This window comes from Rhinichthys klamathensis, unplaced genomic scaffold (genome assembly GCF_029890125.1).
Source record: "Rhinichthys klamathensis goyatoka isolate OS25496 unplaced genomic scaffold, OSU_Roscu_1.1 h1tg000750l_1, whole genome shotgun sequence".
Taxonomy (NCBI): Eukaryota; Metazoa; Chordata; class Actinopteri; order Cypriniformes; family Leuciscidae; genus Rhinichthys; species Rhinichthys klamathensis.
In genome coordinates this window covers 517,354-537,500 of record NW_026607158.1, presented here as the reverse complement: position 1 = coordinate 537,500, position 20,147 = coordinate 517,354, and the positions used below count along the sequence as shown (strand labels likewise).

Genomic DNA, 20,147 nt, shown 5'->3' with positions numbered 1-20,147 from the left:
GTATGGTTAGCTTCAGTAAAGTTAGCTTCAGTAAAGTTAGCTTCAGTAAAGTTAGCTTCAGTAAGGTTAGCTTCAGTAAAGTTAGCTTCAGTAAAGTCAGCTTCAGTAAAGTAAGCTTCAGTAAAGTTAGCTTCAGTAAAGTCAGCTTCAGTAAAGTCAGCTTCAGTAAAGTTAGCTTCAGTAAAGTTAGCTTCAGTAAAGTTAGCTTCAGTAAAGTAAGCTTCAGTAAAGTTAGCTTCAGTATGGTTAGCTTCAGTAAAGTTAGCTTCAGTATGGTTAGCTTCAGTAAAGTTAGCTTCAGTAAAGTTAGCTTCAGTAAAGTAAGCTTCAGTAAAGTTAGCTTCAGTAAAGTTAGCTTCAGTATGGTTAGCTTCAGTAAAGTTAGCTTCAGTATGGTTAGCTTCAGTAAAGTTAGCTTCAGTAAAGTTAGCTTCAGTATGGTTAGGTTCAGTAAAGTTAGCTTCAGTAAAGTTAGCTTCAGTAAAGTTAGCTTCAGTAAGGTTAGCTTCAGTAAAGTTAGCTTCAGTAAAGTTAGCATCAGTAAAGTTAGCTTCAGTAAAGTTAGCTTCAGTAAAGTTAGCTTCAGTAAAGTTAGCTTCAGTAAAGTCAGCTTCAGTAAAGTTAGCTTCAGTAAAGTGAGCTTCAGTAAAGTGAGCTTCAGTAAAGTTAGCTTCAGTAAAGTTAGCTTCAGTAAAGTTAGCTTCAGTAAAGTCAGCTTCAGTAAAGTTAGCATCAGTAAAGTTAGCTTCAGTAAAGTTACCATAGCTTCAGTAAAGTTAGCATCACTAAAGTTAGCTTCAGTAAAGTTAGCTTCAGTAAAGTGAGCTTCAGTAAAGTTAGCTTCAGTAAAGTTAGCATCAGTAAAGTTAGCTTCAGTAAAGTTAGCTTCAGTAAAGTCAGCTTCAGTAAAGTTAGCATCAGTAAAGTTAGCTTCAGTAAAGTTACCATAGCTTCAGTAAAGTTAGCATCACTAAAGTTAGCTTCAGTAAAGTTAGCTTCAGTAAAGTGAGCTTCAGTAAAGTTAGCTTCAGTAAAGTTAGCATCAGTAAAGTTAGCTTCAGTAAAGTTAGCTTCAGTAAAGTTAGCTTCAGTAAAGTTAGCTTCATTCATTGAGAGAAAATGTGCGCCTTTGGGGTTTGTAGTCTTTGTAATTACGTATTTTCACAGTCTTATACCTCAACAGTTTTACATCAAACTGCGACTTTCTTGACTTTAAAATGTATCTTTTAAATTGACAAACATCATATGTGTAATTCAGGGCACAATTCAAACGAGATCAAAATATTTGTTGTCTCTCGCCATTGACTACCATAGAATATTTTTCCGAAATAATGTCCCATGGTGGTCGACCGGAAGGGGCGGGGCTTAGGCTCTCTATGCACACCCCTTCAAGTAAACTGTCACCATAAAGTGTAACCTTATGTACATACAGTACATGTTGGTGCACTGTAATTACATTTAACATACTTTTAATTATCTGTTAACGTTATCCCTAACCGTAGCTTGACCATTACCTCTATAACAATATACAATAACATTTTAATGTAGGAGAAAATATATGTCAGAAAATTAAGATTCATTTAATGATTTAAAGAAGAACCCTATCAAAAAAAGTGTGCATATGGAATACAATTTTCGCCACATAAGAAAAAAAATGTGTAAAAAGTAGAAGTTATGAGATTAAAAAGTGCATATGACAAACTTTAAGTCATAATTTTGACTTTTATTTTATTATAACACAGTATATCATAATTTTGACTAAGTAATAATTTTGACTTATCTGATTATTATTACACAGAATGTCATAAAAAGACAAATGTCATACATTTTTACTTTTTAATCTCACAATTTTGTGTTTTATGACTTTTGAAGTAATTTAAACTTATAATTATGACCTAAGTATGTTATAATTTAAAATTCTCATGCATGATATTGTTTTTCTTATGTGGCTGAAATGGGCATCCATATGTGCATGACATAACGTCAGCAATAAAATTTTTTAAATTTTCATGAAAGTGGAGCCCTAGTTTGTTTGTCCCTTCTGGTTCAATTAAAACATTTACACTATATATACAATATCCATATATGTTATAAACCATTTTAATTATCAACACAATGAAACGAATAATAAGAAAATAAAATAATTTTTACTTTTGTGTAAAAAAATAAATAAAAATAATAATAATAAATATAGCTGCGAGCAGCAATTGTTGGGGTTCAAGTGTTTAAGGCCTTTAAGCACGTGTAAAAAGTAGTGCTGGGCAAGTTAACGCGTTATTATCGCGTTAACGCATTTATTAATTAATGCCGACAATTTTTTATCGCGCGTTAACGCAGTTTTTTTTTATTTTTTTTATTTTGAAAGTCCGTTGCTCACTGGCTCTGAATACACATAGGCCTACAGTCAAACCATGATCACAGGAGGGGTGGGATGTTGGTCAGCCAGCAAATAACCCACCCAAACAAGCAGTGGAGAGGCTTTGGCAGGTTCTCTCAGGTGAACAGAAAGGGAGACAGCGCTCCGCGAGTGAATGACAGGCGCTCTATGGATAGTAACCATGGCAACGGCTTCTGTGCGCTACGCAGCTGTAGCCTTTTTAACTTAAATTAAAATTATACATAACTTTACCTGATAGGCCTGCGTTTAGTTTAGCGGGGATGCTCTGCCATGTGAATTCCCTCCTGTTGATGTCCAATGATTTGTGCTGCGCGTCGTGTACAAAAAGTTACACAATTCCACTTCGGCAACGCGCGGGCGCGTGCGTGAGGCGAGCATGACCGCAACAGTTTCACAGGAACTTGTCGCTGCACCTGTGCTCGACCACTTCACCTCACTCTAGGCTGATTTATACTTCTGCGTCGGACTTACGCCGGAGCCTCTACGCTATAGACAACGCGTTGGTTTTCATTTATATATCTGCGTCGTTGTCCGCGTTGACGCGCAATTACACATGCAGAGGGAGAGTGTGAAACCCGGGGAGCGGTTCTAGCAATCACAGCGCTTGCGGTACGCGTAGAATTGACGTTACATTTTTGGAGAGATGCACGTCAGGGTACGCGCGCTACACAGCTACGGTGTGAGTTCGACGCAGAAGTATAAATTGGGCTTTACCTCTGTTTAATGTAATCTTACGTGGGAAACCATGGCATGCCATGACCAAACCTAAGCTGCTATCAGAGAAGTAACGTTGTTTGACTTATATCTGTAGTAGTGATCATGACCCTTTGACTACATAGACTGTTTCTGCTGCTCCCTGATACAAGATACCTGTTCAGAAAAAAAAAAACAAGAAAACTTTTAACCAGCTAGATAAAAGGTAATGCCCTGGCAGTGGCAAATAGCTTTGTTTAAATATTTGATTTGATTACGTTAATGTTTAAGTTGAGATTTACAATAAATATTTTATTGATACTGTGTAAAGGGAATACTGCTGGTATAAAGCAGCTTATTTGTTTAAAGTTTTTGCAAACCACATGTTATTGCACTTTTGTAGCAGTACATTTAAATCAAAAGTGCGCAATACACTACTTCAGAATTCATTATTCAATTTTGCGCGTAACAATGCGATTAATTGCGATTAAATTTTTTAATCGTTGCCCAGCACTAGTAAAAAGATATTATGTTTTATTTTGCAAGCCTGTTACCATCTTAATCATAGATGCATGACCATTTACAGCCAACACAGGCAACTTACCAAAGAAAAATACAATTTCACGTTTTTATACCAGTTATAGCCCCACCTGTGGTCCGATCTTCATAAAAGTTTGCATGCTTGTTTAGAATCATATGTCGCATCTTCTCACCTATTTTCGTGTACTTTATTTTTTTCATTTCAACGATAGGCTTTTGGTCACACTTGTTTTTTAAATGACCCTGCTATAGCTATTCAAAGTTAAAACATTTTTTGGATAACTATTGACCTAGAGAGTCCCGAAATTTGTGCCGCAGGGGTTTTATCGAGGTGGAGCCAAAAACCTAGGACTAGTTTGTCCGTTTTTTTAAATAATCTTGCACGGCCTTGTACCTATCTTGCACCTTTCTTATTAGTCGAGCCAACCCTGAGATGTGGGACCTTTCTCAGACTTTAAATGGCCTCTACACAAGCCCTTCTCTCTCTTGGCGTTCTCGGTACGTTCGGGTTGCTGCCACAACAGAATCAAGGACAACATCAGGAGTTTGGCACAACGTCTTCATTCAATGCAGAAGAAGTCAATCGCAACTCCCACCATCAACTCTTCCGACTTCCTCCCTTCTCCTGGAGGCTCTGCGTGTCCTCTCCGGCCCAGGATCGGCACTCCAGCCATGTGCTCATGGAGAGAGAGAACACCTTCAACCAGAACAGAGTCAAACAAACCATGCAAGTTCATCACCATTTCTTCATTCAACGCAGAAAACATCGATCGAGACTCATGGGACCATCAAAAATACTTCTTCAGGAACTTCACGAAATGCTGTCACTGCACATGCCATGCATGTATACATTTAATGAGGTGCTCTGAAAATGATAAGCTGTCGGTTCTTTTCATAGTTAAATGGATATTTTCCATATTTCCATTTCCTGCTTCCAGTTCCTGTTCGGTCACTCACCATTTTACCTACAGTATGCATGCGTGTATGTGTGTTTAGTTTGGTTATGTTTGTGAAAACATGTGCACAATTCGTATTTTGTTGCAATTCTCCAATAACAAAGTTTATTTTACGATTTAGATTTCAACTACAGGCTCTTAGTTCTGTACAGTGAGAAAGACATTTCCCTTCCCCGGAAATGAGCATTTCTTAGAATTAATCAACAATTAACACTGAGTGTTCACGGGACAAATTAATTCTACATTAAATTAATTCTATTAACTGATCCAAATATTCATGATTAATTATTACAACTTATGATTGATTATTAATATGTATGTATTGGGTTGTCAGTGTTTATAATTTGTACTATTGTGACTGTCGTCATGGGAGAATATTTTCCCAGTATTTATGGTTTATTTACAACTGTGTTTGTTTGGATTCGTTTCTGGTTAGTTTTGTCAATTTCATGTGAATATGGTATTGGTTACTTGTTTTCTTTTTCTTTAGTTGATTTTTGTCCATTGTATAGTGTGTTTTTGTTTTCCTTTATTTTGTTTGGCCATTTATGAGGCTTTGTACTGGACGTGACCATATCTCCCTTATTAGGAGGTGGTGTGATGCAGTGATAGTGATATCTTTTGATTTGATGGTTGTGTATTACGTTTAGCACGTGTGTTACAATTTTCCTGGGTTGCACTACATTAGCGGAGACTGTTACTTCCAGTCCAAGACTTTGTCTAAGTAAATTAATCTGGCCCCTATTGCGGCTCCTTTATTCTGTTTGGTATTTGTTGAATGAATGTTTATATATGTTTTTTTTTCTAAAGAAATAAAGAGACCGTGTACCTCACCAGAGCCTATACTTTCATTTAATTGAACAACTTGAGCGGGTCTACTCCCCCATTAATTATAGACGGTGGATATAGTCTCCCTGTTACAATTATTTTGAGCTAAATGGCTACAAATGCCACACATAAATGATCTTCTGGAGACGATTGGCCAAGCCAGGAGACAGGACAACCAGTTTTTACATTTTTTACAAAGATGGTTTCTGTCATTTCTGGCGTTTCAATGACGCTGATGTTAGTTCAAGTGTTCGTTCTTTAAATAAGTTTGGTTTTAGTTATTTGATGCTAATTTTCTACAATGGTAGAGAGTGAAGGTGCGTCGTCCATCTTTTTTTACAGTCTATGGTTGAGATGTTTTTTCAGTGCAAGATCTAACACAGTTGAGTTCGGCAGAATGTCCCAACCTGACTCGCCAAACGTTAAGTGTGTGGTGTAGTGTAGTGTAGTGTAGTGTAGTGTAGTGTAGTGTAGTGTAGTGTAGTGTAGTGTAGTGTAGTGTTGTGTAGTGTAAGTAAGGTTAGGTTTATGCTCCTCTGACTGTCAAAGGCTAAAATCTTTTCCAGTCAATGGAAACAGTCTTCAAGTGTGTAGAGTTCAGTCTGAGAATGTTTCGGCTAGTTGCCAGGTGTGTCCCCAGCTTTACAGCGAACACGAAACATTAGTCGAGTTTCCAGAAAGTAATGATTTCTGCCCGGTAACAGGAGCGGTCACAACCCCAGATTTATTTCAACAAAATAGTGAAAATACAGTTTATATAGCGCACTCTCTTCTCAGCTGTACATGATCACATTCATTTACAATAAAACATACATTAAAAACCCTTTATGCTTATATCATTATTACAATCAATGCTGTTCATAGCAAAACAACATACTCAAAAAATAAAATAACAATAAGAAGAAAAGCATCTGGGTCCAGACAGGGAAAGTAAACGATACAAATGTAATACTCCAGTTATTATCCCTTAATATAATACATTTATGTCAACCCTATACATCGAAGGTTTAGTTCATATACAAATGTATTCATTTGCTTACAGAGAGTAACAACTATGAAACCATTTGCATTCTATACAAAATGTTCTGTCCAAAGAGCATTAACTAACAAGGAATGAAAATGCACATCTAGCATATAAATATATGTTCCCTTGACAAGCAATATTGATCTCGCTCACTATGTACAACGACAGGAGTAGCAAATCCAAATCTGAGACTGTACAATCGGACACGTCGTACGTGCGCATACACACGTTATTATTGCGTAAAAAACTAGGCAGACGCAGCATTTCAGCGGGAAGAAACACTGTAAACCGAGAACGTGTGTAAACGCTGCTGAGATCATGCGTAATGAGGCGTAACCTTGTTCATCTTCACACACACACACACACAGCTGTGCGCCACTAAAGTACCGTAAACACTCGTCTCTGTGTTTGATTCCTGCATGATCACACACCACGAGACTCGAGTGTGTTTTCTCCCAGAGGAACCGAGTGGATGGTGACCAGTGTGTCTCTGCATGGCGAGTGTGTGAAAGGAAAAGAGGTATAAGAGGTCCGGCTTCACTTCTGAGAGCGGTCGCTGGACAGTCTTTCTTCAGCGAGTCGCTCCATCAGCAAAGATAGACGGGGTTTGTAGTTAAACGGCTTTGTTTAACGGGTGCAAACCTGTACCTTCTCTGGCAGGAGCCAGGAGTGTGTGTGCAGCGCTGAGGTCCGGTCACACGGCAGAAACCTGCTCATCTGAAACACACACACATGAAGACGGTCAGTGAGGCGGAGTTTAAAGCACTGAGAGCTTCATCACACACAGCAAAGCTTCAACACACACCGACAGCAACGTCACATCGCAAACCTCCAACGCTACTTACACCCATCGTCACCAAAACACGACCAGCTCACACGTCACCCCAACCGAAATCATATTTCACATTAATAATACAAGTGCCAGAATTCCAGAACCACTAGAACCGCTATTTTGAGCGCTAGATTTCAAACTCTATCTCTTTAATGATAAAAACCCAATTGAGAGATTAATGCATTTATTGTATTAGGATATCTTTAAAAAAAAACAAAAAAACACCAAACTGTACATTTAAACAAGTTTAATTATACATTTATAAATAATAATATCCTTAGTAGCCTACCGTAATTATCACATACAGGTGAAACTGGAAAAATTAGAGTATCGTGCAAAAGTTCAGTAATTCAACTTAAAAGGTGAAACTAATATATTATATAGACTCATTACATGCAAAGTGAGATATTTCAAGCCTTTATTAGTTATAATTTTGATGATTATGGCAAATTCTTACAGCTTATGAATTTGGGGGTTTCATATCTGTACGCCATAATCATCACAATTATAACAAATAAAGGCTTGAAATATCTCACTTTGCATGTAATGAGTCTATATAATATATTAGTTCCACCTTTTAAGTTGAATTACTGAAATAAATGAACTTTTGCACGATATTCTAATTTTTTCGAGTTTCACCTGTATTCACAACAGATAGGCTATATTTCCATATCCATTCAACATAACTCAAAACAAAGTAAAAGTATCTTATTTCGATATTCTGCTGAGGGAGAGAGTCAAAGGTCAACCGCGGGAAATGTAACGAGAATACCGTGAAACTCAGTGCGGTCAATATGGCCGAAATAGGTAAATAATTATGTTCATTTGTTTTGTTTTTTGCCTTATGTGTAATTTATATGAAAAACATTTTAAATGAAAATACAGACACTTTTAGGAAAAGTCAGGAACCAGCAGGATTTTATTTATTTTTTCAACAAAGTTATTGTAGATATAAAATTCAAAACGGTCAAAATGACCATCATGGCCGTTCTAGTGTTAAATAAAGCCTATAATGATGTACGCAGACTGGACATTCAGAGAATATTAATTTGACTGTAAAGAGTTTGTTCACTTGCTGAAGAAAAATGCATAATTTACACTATAAAGCATTTCTTCACCACTGTAGTATTTGTTTAACAGCCACTGAAAACATACTGATAATAATGATGATTTTCTGATTAGCGTTGAGTTTGTCTGATACTGATGAGGATATTCCTGTAGTTATTCTCAGTGAGGATTCTCCTCTCTCTGTTGGTATTTTATTAAGGCAAGAATAGAGTTAAAATATAACAAGTTTCACCCCAAAAATTCTGAAATGTTGTTTAAATATATAAATGAGGAATTAGATAATCTAATTAAAAATGCATTGATTTTCAAACATTTCCAGAACAGAAATCTGCACATTGGATGAAGCCGGGATTCTTGTTTGAGTTTGACATATTAAGGGTTTCTACGCAGGGGATTTTGGATTTCTCTTTTTATCACTCCATAAAAAATCTGAAAAAATGGTCAACGGACGTGAGAGAGATACAACTTTCATGTTTTTAGGAATTAAATGTTCATCAACAAACCTTCAGAATCTAGATAGGTATAACACTGTAAAGTATTTTTTGTTTGTAAAGCTGCTGACGTGGAGAAAAAAAGTATTATAATTTTATGAAACTCTAAACGCCCCAAAGTCTCAAAATTTACCAGTGCATGTTTTTGCCTGAATGTCTTAATCTAAAGGAGGAGTTCACTTCAGAATTAAAATCTCCTGATAATTTACTCTCCTCCCGCACGTCATCCAAGATGTTCATGTCTTTCTTTCTGCAGTGGAAAAGAAATGAAGGTTTTTGAGGAACACACTCCAGGGTTTCTCAATATAGTGACTTCAATGGGGTCCAACGAGTCGAAGGTCCAGATGTGAGTTTCAGTGCAGCTTCAAAGTCTCGACACGATCCAGGCGAGGAATAAGAGTCTGATCTAGACAAACCAGCGTACATTTATAACACAATACACATTTATATACTTTTAAACACTAATGCTGGTCTTGCACGAGCTGTGATGCGACACACATTACGTCATCAGGTTGAAAGGTCAAGCGGGACGTAGGCGGAAGAACCGACCCAGTGTTTACAAAGCCAACGTACAAAGACTAAGTCAAACGCCATTTACAAAAAAAAATAAAAGGTAAAACAACGATGTCGGAAGATTTAAAAGTTAGAGGAGAAACTGAGATTAAGTTTTTCGCCCTAACCTGAACCGGAACACGCGTGACCTTTCAACCTGTGTCGCATCACAGCTCGTGCAAGACCAGCATTAGTGTTTAAAAGTATATAAATGTGTATTGTGTTATAAATGTCCGCTGGTTTGTCTAGATCAGACTCTTATTCCTCGGCTGGATCGTGTCGAGACTTTGAAGCTGCACTGAAACTCACATCTGGACCTTCGACCCGTTGGACCCCATTGAAGACACTATATGGAGAAATCCTGGAGTGTGTTCCTCAAAAACCTTCATTTCTTTTCCACTGCAGAAAGAAAGGCATGAACATCTCGGATGACGTGTGGATGGTGTGTAAATTATAAGGAAAACTTACATATCTTTAATATCAGCTTTGATTAAACTGGACAAATGCTGGCGTGATACAGAAGCAGTCATAAATCATATCTCCTCGTGTGAAATACCATTAGCTTCTGTAGCTGTGGGGGGGAAATGCGAGCCGGCCGTGTTTGTGAGCTCCGCAGGGATCGGCCACGTACCCTCCTCGCTCTCAGCGTGAGTCTGGAGAGCAACACTGGGCGGCCGGGACAGGTTGGGCTCGGCCAGGCTGCGTCTCAGCTTGCACCTCTGCAAGGCCACGCTATAATCGGGCGGCTTTACGTGGGCTTTTCCTCCGTCCTGCACGAGTGTGTCGCCCAGACTCAGGCCCTGGTACCCCGGCGGGGTCGGGGGCGGCGCCGTGAACCTATCGTCTTTGCAGGGTGATGTTACACAGTACACTGGCAGGAAGCAGGAGGACAGGTGCAGGAAGTGATGTGATGGAGGGGAAGGAGCACAGAAAACACACACAAAACACACACAGACACAAGGCAAACATCAATTCAAGAAATGGGGTACGTAAATCAAAGAAACGGACACAAGCATGCACGAGACGCTGAACGCTTCACACCAACAGGGCACAGAAACACGTCCTGAACTTGTGCTTCTGCAACGTTTATCTCTCATAGAAGACATTTAAATATATAGAATCAGGGTTTGAAATGATCTTTTTCACTCACCGGCCAATTTGGCTACTAAACTTTTAAGTTACAGGCCATTCAGAACCAAAATAATAATAAATAAACCAGATTAACTACGTCACAGCTTTTATATATATTAGTGCTGTCAAACGATTAAAATATTTAATTGCGATTAATCGCATTAATGTCATAGTTAACTCGCGATTAATCGCATTAATGTCATAGTTAACTCGCGATTAATCGCACATTTTTATCTATTCTAAATGTCTCTTGATTTCTTTTTGTCCCATTATTTTTTCTCATTTTAATGCTCTTATCAACATGGAAAAGTGGATCGGCTTGCTTTGTGCAAATGTTTTTTATTGAAACCAACATTGGCATATACTGTGTTCAATTTCACACTAACATTCTCACTTGGAGCAAATAATCTCTCACACACGAGGTCCTGATATTGACGAGGGGGCGGAGAATTCACATCAGCTGTATGTGTGTGTGTGTGTGTGTGTGCTTGGCCATCATCAAGTGGTGTTTCAGACTGGACGTGCTGCGATGATGATAGCTCAGTTCACAACGACAACACACACAGATCACTCTGGTCTCGTCAATAGAAACATTTGGCAACTTTTTAAAAGTAAACTTTCCATTCAGAATCGTATTGGCATCCATTTCGGTGTCTCGCACTCGTCATCCACTCAAAAGGTAGTGGTCTAGCTACCTCTAGAGTTAGGCGATATATTTACAATATTTGTAATTTTCAACCACAGTAAGGAACGCCATCACATTATAGTAATTCTGCCTGAAATCAGAGATATTACTAGTTGAAAATAAAGGTAATCTTTTAACGGACAACCACCTTTTTGAGCATAGATGAGAAAATGCACTATCCAGATACATCTGACTTTGATTAAACTGATGTCTTTACTGTAAAAGTGTATCTAGACACCAGTTTGTGCCCTATTTGTGGAAAGCGCAGGACGTCCTGGGTAAATCGCTCTAATGATGTACAGTGGTCAACATGTGAAGTGGATCAAAAAAGTTCATCAAAGTTCATGTATAACTTTGATGAAAGGTTTTGATCCACTTCAAATGTTGACTACAATATATATATATATATATATATATATGTGTGTGTGTGTGTCCTCGAGGTATCAAGACACAAGCACTCAGCAGCGTAAGCCAAAAGAGCTGCACATTGAGAGGACAGTGAAATCTGCCGTGTCACGTGTAGAAGCCGAAGCTCGCGCTCACCTATGAGTCCCTTCTCCGTGCTGGACGTGATCATCTTGTAGGCAGGATCTGTGGTGTTCTGCCCGTCGGAGGCGGCGTGATCTGCGCTCTTGCGTTTGATGGTGCCGTAGCTTCCCTCATACGTGTCCGACAGCGAGCTCGAGGACCGGCTGGGCTCAGAGCCGTCTCTGGACCCCCCCGGGCCGGGCTCCACCTCAGCGATCGGGCCGCCCATGGGCGTGTGGCGGTGGGTGAGCAGGTCCGGGGCACGCGGGCCGGGGAGAGTCTGGAGGCTGTCGTGGGAGTTACTGGAGCAGGAGGTCCAGCTCCCGCGCCCGCTGTCGGCCATCTCAGAGACCGAGGAGTGATTCGGCACCGTCAGCTCCTCACCGCTCGTCGAACACGGGACGCTGGACTCCCTCATCGCAGAGGGGCGAGGTGAAGGTGAGCTAGGGCCAAAGACAAGTGCACAGTGACTGAGTCGAAAATAGAGTCAATAACTGGAGTTAATAACTGGAGTCAAAAACTGGAGACTTATAACTGGAGTCAATAACTGGAGACTTATAACTGGAGTCAATAACTGGAGACTTATAACTGGAGACTTATAACTGGAGTTAATAACTGGAGTCAATAACTGGAGACTTATAACTGGAGTTAATAACTGGAGTCAATAACTGGAGACTTATAACTGGAGACTTATAACTGAAGTCAATAACTGGAGTCAATAACTGGAGACTTATAACTGAAGTCAATAACTGGAGACTTATAACTGGAGACTTATAACTGAAGTCAATAACTGGAGTCAATAACTGGAGACTTATAACTGGAGACTTATAACTGAAGTCAATAACTGGAGTCAATAACTGGAGACTTATAACTGAAGTCAATAACTGGAGTCAATAACTGGAGACTTATAACTGAAGTCAATAACTGGAGTCAATAACTGGAGTCAATAACTGGAGACTTATAACTGGAGTTAATAACTGGAGTCAATAACTGGAGTCAATAACTGGAGACTTATAACTGGAGACTTATAACTGAAGTCAATAACTGGAGTCAATAACTGGAGACTTATAACTGAAGTCAATAACTGGAGTCAATAACTGGAGACTTATAACTGAAGTCAATAACTGGAGTCAATAACTGGAGACTTATAACTGGAGTTAATAACTGGAGTCAATAACTGGAGTCAATAACTGGAGACTTATAACTGGAGACTTATAACTGAAGTCAATAACTGGAGTCAATAACTGGAGACTTATAACTGAAGTCAATAACTGGAGTCAATGACTGGAGACTTATAACTGGAGTCAATAACTGGAGTCAATAACTGGAGTCAATAACTGGAGACTTATAACTGGAGACTTATAACTGGAGTCAATAACTGGAGTCAATTACTGGAGACTTATAACTAGAGTCAATAACTGGAGTCAATAACTGGAGACTTATAACTGGAGACTTACAACTGGAATCAATAACTGGAGTCAATAACTGGAGACTTATAACTGGAATCAATAGCTGAAGTCAATAACTGGAGACTTATAACTGGAGTCAATAACTGAAGTCAATAACTGGAGTCAATAACTGGAGTCAATAACTGGAGTCAATAACTGGAGACTCATAACTGAAGTCAATAACTGGAGACTTATAACTGAAGTCAATAACTGGAGTCAATAACTGAAGTCAATAACTGGAGTCAATAACTGAAGTCAATAACTGGAGTCAATAACTGGAGACTTATAACTGGAGTCAATAACTGGAGTCAATAACTGGAGTCAATAACTGGAGACTTATAACTGGAGACTTACAACTGGAATCAATAGCTGAAGTCAATAACTGGAGACTTATAACTGGAGTCAATAACTGGAGTCAATAACTGGAGTCAATAACTGAAGTCAATAACTGGAGTCAATAACTGGAGACTTATAACTGAAGTCAATAACTGGAGTCAATAACTGGAGACAATAACTGGAGACTTATAACTGAAGTCAATAACTGGAGTCAATAACTGGAGACTTATAACTGAAGTCAATAACTGGAGTCAATAACTGGAGTCAATAACTGGAGTCAATAACTGGAGTCAATAACTGGAGACTTATAACTGAAGTCAATAACTGGAGTCAATAACTGGAGTCAATAACTGAAGTCAATAACTGGAGTCAATAACTGGAGACTTATAACTGGAGTCAATAACTGAAGTCAATAACTGGAGTCAATAACTGAAGTCAATAACTGGAGTCAATAACTGGAGTCAATAACTGGAGACTTATAACTGAAGTCAATAACTGGAGTCAATAACTGGAGTCAATAACTGGAGACTTATAACTGAAGTCAATAACTGAAGTCAATAACTGGAGTCAATAACTGAAGTCAATAACTGGAGTCAATAACTGGAGTCAATAACTGGAGACTTATAACTGAAGTCAATAACTGGAGTCAATAACTGGAGTCAATAACTGGAGACTTATAACTGAAGTCAATAACTGAAGTCAATAACTGGAGTCAATAACTGAAGTCAATAACTGAAGTCAATAACTGGAGTCAATAACTGGAGTCAATAACTGAAGTCAATAACTGGAGTCAATAACTGGAGTCAATAACTGGAGTCAATAACTGAAGTCAATAACTGGAGTCAATAACTGGAGTCAATAACTGGAGACTTATAACTGAAGTCAATAACTGAAGTCAATAACTGGAGTCAATAACTGAAGTCAATAACTGGAGTCAATAACTGGAGTCAATAACTGGAGACTTATAACTGAAGTCAATAACTGGAGTCAATAACTGGAGACTTATAACTGAAGTCAATAACTGGAGTCAATAACTGGAGTCAATAACTGGAGTCAATAACTGGAGACTTATAACTGAAGTCAATAACTGGAGTCAATAACTGGAGTCAATCACTGGAGTCAATAACTGAAGTCAATAACTGGAGTCAATAACTGGAGACTTATAACTGGAGTCAATAACTGAAGTCAATAACTGGAGTCAATAACTGAAGTCAATAACTGGAGTCAATAACTGGAGTCAATAACTGGAGACTTATAACTGAAGTCAATAACTGGAGTCAATAACTGGAGACTTATAACTGAAGTCAATAACTGGAGTCAATAACTGGAGACTTATAACTGAAGTCAATAACTGAAGTCAATAACTGGAGTCAATAACTGAAGTCAATAACTGGAGTCAATAACTGGAGTCAATAACTGGAGTCAATAACTGGAGACTTATAACTGGAGTCAATAACTGAAGTCAATAACTGGAGTCAATAACTGAAGTCAATAACTGGAGTCAATAACTGGAGTCAATAACTGGAGACTTATAACTGAAGTCAATAACTGGAGTCAATAACTGGAGACTTATAACTGAAGTCAATAACTGGAGTCAATAACTGGAGACTTATAACTGAAGTCAATAACTGGAGTCAATAACTGGAGACTTATAACTGGAGTCAATAACTGGAGTCAATAACTGGAGTCAATAACTGAAGTCAATAACTGGAGTCAATAACTGGAGTCAATAACTGGAGACTTATAACTGGAGTCAATAACTGAAGTCAATAACTGGAGTCAATAACTGAAGACTTATAACTGGAGTCAATAACTGGAGACTTATAACTGGAGTTAATAACTGGAGACTTATAACTGGAGTCAATAACTGGAGACTTATAACTGGAGTCAATAACTGAAGTCAATAACTGGAGTCAATAACTGGAGTCAATAACTGGAGTCAATAACTGGAGTCAATAACTGGAGTCAATAACTGGAGACTTATAACTGGAGTCAATAACTGGAGTCAATAACTGGAGTCAATAACTGGAGACTTATAACTGGAGTCAATAACTGGAGTCAATAACTGAAGTCAATAACTGGAGTCAATAACTGGAGTCAATAACTGGAGTCAATAACTGGAGTCAATAACTGGAGTCAATAACTGGAGACTTATAACTGAAGTCAATAACTGGAGTCAATAACTGGAGTCAATAACTGAAGTCAATAACTGGAGTCAATAACTGGAGTCAATAACTGAAGTCAATAACTGGAGTCAATAACTGGAGTCAATAACTGAAGTCAATAACTGGAGACTTATAACTGGAGTCAATAACTGGAGACTTATAACTGGAGTCAATAACTGGAGACTTATAACTGGAGACTTATAACTGGAGTCAATAACTGGAGTCAATAACTGGAGTCAATAACTGGAATCTATGACTGGAGTCAATAACTGGAGTCAATAACTGAAGTCAATAACTGGAGTCAATAACTGGAGTCAATAACTGGAGTCAATAACTGGAGTCAATAACTGGAGACTTATAACTGGAGTCAATAACTGGAGTCAATAACTGGAGACTTATAACTGGAGACTTATAACTGGAGTCAATAACTGGAGTCAATAACTGGAGACTTATAACTGGAGTCAATAACTGGAGTCAATAACTGGAGACTTATAACTGAAGTCAATAACTGGAGACTTATAACTGGAGTCAATAACTGGAGACTTATAACTGGAGTCAATAACTGGAGACTTATAACTGGAGACTTATAACTGGAGTCAATAACTGGAGTCAATAACTGGAGTCAATAACTGGAGTCAATAACTGGAATCTATGACTGGAGTCAATAACTGGAGTCAATAACTGAAGTCAATAACTGGAGTCAATAACTGGAGTCAATAACTGGAGACTTATAACTGGAGTCAATAACTGGAGTCAATAACTGGAGACTTATAACTGGAGACTTATAACTGGAGTCAATAACTGGAGTCAATAACTGGAGACTTATAACTGGAGTCAATAACTGGAGTCAATAACTGGAGACTTATAACTGGAGTCAATAACTGGAGACTTATAACTGGAGACTTATAACTGGAGTCAATAACTGGAGTCAATAACTGGAGTCAATAACTGGAGTCAATAACTGGAGTCAATAACTGGAGACTTATAACTGGAGTCAATAACTGGAGTCAATAACTGGAGACTTATAACTGGAGTCAATAACTGAAGACTTATAACTGGAGTCAATAACTGGAGTCAATTACTGGAGTCAATCACTGGAGACTTATAACTGGAGTCAATAACTGGAGTCAATAACTGGAGTCAATAACTGGAGACTTATAACTGGAGTCAATAACTGGAGACTTATAACTGGAGTCAATAACTGGAGTCAATAACTGAAGTCAATCACTGGAGACTTATAACTGGAGTCAATAACTGGAGACTTATAACTGGAGTCAATAACTGAAGTCAATAACTGGAGACTTATAACTGGAGTCAATAACTGGAGACTTATAACTGGAGTCAATAACTGGAGTCAATAACTGGAGACTTATAACTGGAGTCAATAACTGGAGTCAATAACTGGAGACTTATAACTGGAGACTTATAACTGGAGTCAATAACTGGAGTCAATAACTGGAGACTTATAACTGGAGTCAATAACTGGAGTCAATAACTGGAGACTTATAACTGGAGTCAATAACTGGAGTCAATAACTGGAGTCAATAACTGGAGTCAATAACTGGAGACTTATAACTGGAGACTTATAACTGGAGTCAATAACTGGAGTCAATAACTGGAGACTTATAACTGGAGTCAATAACTGGAGTCAATAACTGGAGACTTATAACTGGAGTCAATAACTGGAGACTTATAACTGGAGACTTATAACTGGAGTCAATAACTGGAGTCAATAACTGGAGTCAATAACTGGAGACTTATAACTGGAGTCAATAACTGGAGACTTATAACTGGAGACTTATAACTGGAGTCAATAACTGGAGTCAATAACTGGAGTCAATAACTGGAGTCAATAACTGGAGACTTATAACTGGAGTCAATAACTGGAGTCAATAACTGGAGACTTATAACTGGAGTCAATAACTGAAGACTTATAACTGGAGTCAATAACTGGAGACTTATAACTGAAGTCAATAACTGGAGACTTATAACTGGAGTCAATAACTGGAGTCAATAACTGGAGTCAATCACTGGAGACTTATAACTGGAGTCAATAACTGGAGTCAATAACTGGAGTCAATAACTGGAGACTTATAACTGGAGTCAATAACTGGAGACTTATAACTGGAGTCAATAACTGGAGTCAATAACTGAAGTCAATCACTGGAGACTTATAACTGGAGTCAATAACTGGAGTCAATAACTGGAGACTTATAACTGGAGTCAATAACTGGAGTCAATAACTGGAGTCAATAACTGGAGACTTATAACTGGAGACTTGTAACTGGAGACTTATAACTGGAGACTTATAACTGGAGTCAGTGTGAGTTGCAGTCTGACAAGTTTTTAAGCACCTTTTTGATTGACAGGATATAACTGGTGTTAAAACATCTGCTGTTTTTAACCAATCGCCTGATTCAAAAAGCATTATGTTACCCATAATCAATTTCGAACTTCACAATTCAACAGAGCGCTGAGGTGTTGTGTGATATGCACCTGGTGCCGGGCTGGGTGAGGTCAGCGTGAGTGTGTGCGGGCGTCTCTGACGGGCAGCTGGCGGTGTTCGCTGTGAGCATGGAGTCCACAGAGCAGTTACTGACGATGCTGGAGCGGGACGAGATCTCGCTGGAGTCGGACAGCTCAGATCTGGCGACCGGCATCAGGGCGTAACCTGTCAGAGAGAGCAGACAGGAGATCAGTGTGTGCGCCGTCACACTCGCAGGACATCATGAGCACGACACGGAGCCAACACAGCAATGCAAACATCTGCCTTTATTACACAACTCACAGCCAGATCATTAAAGTGAAGAACCATGGCACAATCACAACACATCTCAACTCATCTGCTCTCAGAACAACACATCAACACATCAACACATCAACTCATCAACTCATCAACTCATCAACTCATCAACTCCTCTGCTCTCTGAACAATGACATCACACTTAAAAGCACTTCAAAGATCCTGCCATCATTCACTCAACTCGTGTGAAACAAATGGTGAGGGTTTTGTGTGAAAAATAACCAATAATGAGTCACACACTCGATCTAATGGTGTTGCGATCGCCATCAAACCTGTCAGCTTTGAGAGAAAACTGTGAGTGAATGTGTCTCGATGATGATGATGATGATGACAGGACCTTCATCAACTCCTCTGCTCTCTGAACAATGCATGACATCACACTTAAAAGCACTGCAAAGATCCTGCCATCATTCACTCAACTCGTGTGAAACCCAATAATGGATCACACACTCTCGATCTAATCGTGTCTAAATGATCTAAATGTGTCTCGATGATGATGATGATGATGACAGGATCTCTGGCTGAACTAGTGTTTAACATGTGAACAGTAATCACACAGTTTTGCTCCTGCAGTGTCTGTCTGTCTTCTCAGTGTGTTTCAGACTGTCTGTCTGCTGTCTCAACGCCTCGGCTCTGTCCCTGGACTCGCTCCTGTCTCTAAAGAGTGTGAAGGGGGACCTGAAGCGCTTGCGTGGCTTCTCTGGCTGTCTATTCTCCTGCTGTCTGTCGCTCTGACACGTCATCTTCAGCATCTGTCTATGAAGGAAAGCCCCACCTATGCCGTACGTGCGCGCGGGCGCGCGAGTGTTGACCTCGCTGGCCAGAGACGACGACGAGCCCGACAGATTCAGTCTGGGAGCTGCGCCTGCTGGGAGAGAGTCATGGGAACATTTCAGGATCAATTCGATTCACATGTATTTGTATAGACCCCTTTTGAGTTGGTAAACACGGTGACGGTTTGTGTGTGGGCGGAGCTTAGGTGGAGGCAGAACGATCCCTCTGGCCGCTTCTCTAGCGCTTCTCTAGAAAATCCGATTTTATCTTAGTGTGCAAGGTCACTCAGTGTCCAGGACCGCGATTGTTATTTGTAAAAGTTAATTTTAACGGACGGAACCAGATTGGCCGACCCGTACACGCTCACTCAATGATGGACCATCTGACAGGATTAACGCTAAGGCCGGAGACACACTGGCTGCGTGGCGTGAGCGTCTCAGCTGCGTGGCGTGTCCGTTTTTATTTCGGCTCCCATGTTAACAGGTTAGAGCTTGCACACTGCCTGCGTGACACGCGCGTGCGCGGAAAACGCGTGCATGCTAGAAATAGAACCGACGCCTATTTTTCACGCGACACGCAAGCGTGTTGGAAGCGTTTGCAGGCAAAATAGTATAGGAAAAGATGTTTATATGTCATTTTGTACACGAATACATATTAATAAATTACATTTTGATGTTTGAAAATCTAGGTTTTGACATAAATTCAGATAGAAAATGTCTTTCTTTTTTTTAATCCCATTATTTTTGCCTATATAATTTCATGTCATTTTATTTTTTAAACAGTCGAGTCCTAGTGTCCACTACAGAGGTCATAGCATATAAATAAAATATAGCCTATATATATTTTCATTTGTTTCTAATGCTCTTAACAATGTGATTACATGAAAAAAAAAATC

The 20,147-nt window shown here is 39.0% G+C and overlaps 1 protein-coding gene across 13 annotated transcripts in view; it reads right to left on the bottom strand.

Annotated features, from left to right (window-relative positions):
* Positions 1–7,000: 7,000 nt before the first annotated feature.
* rapgef6 (Rap guanine nucleotide exchange factor (GEF) 6) overlaps positions 7,001–20,147 on the bottom strand; it is a 177,236-nt gene continuing 164,089 nt past the window's right edge. For 5 of the 13 annotated variants that reach the window (XM_056242769.1, XM_056242771.1, XM_056242773.1 and 2 more), the window contains 5 exons: positions 19,254–19,346; positions 18,172–18,346; positions 11,742–12,169; positions 10,014–10,253; positions 7,001–7,156 (listed from right to left, as the gene is read on the bottom strand). In XM_056242769.1, coding sequence (XP_056098744.1) covers positions 7,134–7,156; positions 10,014–10,253; positions 11,742–12,169; positions 18,172–18,346; positions 19,254–19,346 — 959 coding nt within the window. In that variant the 3' untranslated portion in view covers positions 7,001–7,133. Of the gene's footprint in view, positions 7,157–10,013; positions 10,254–11,741; positions 12,186–18,171; positions 18,347–19,253; positions 19,347–20,147 lie in introns of all 13 variants that reach the window. The other 8 variants (XM_056242775.1, XM_056242778.1, XM_056242779.1 and 5 more) reach the window with 5 other exon arrangements.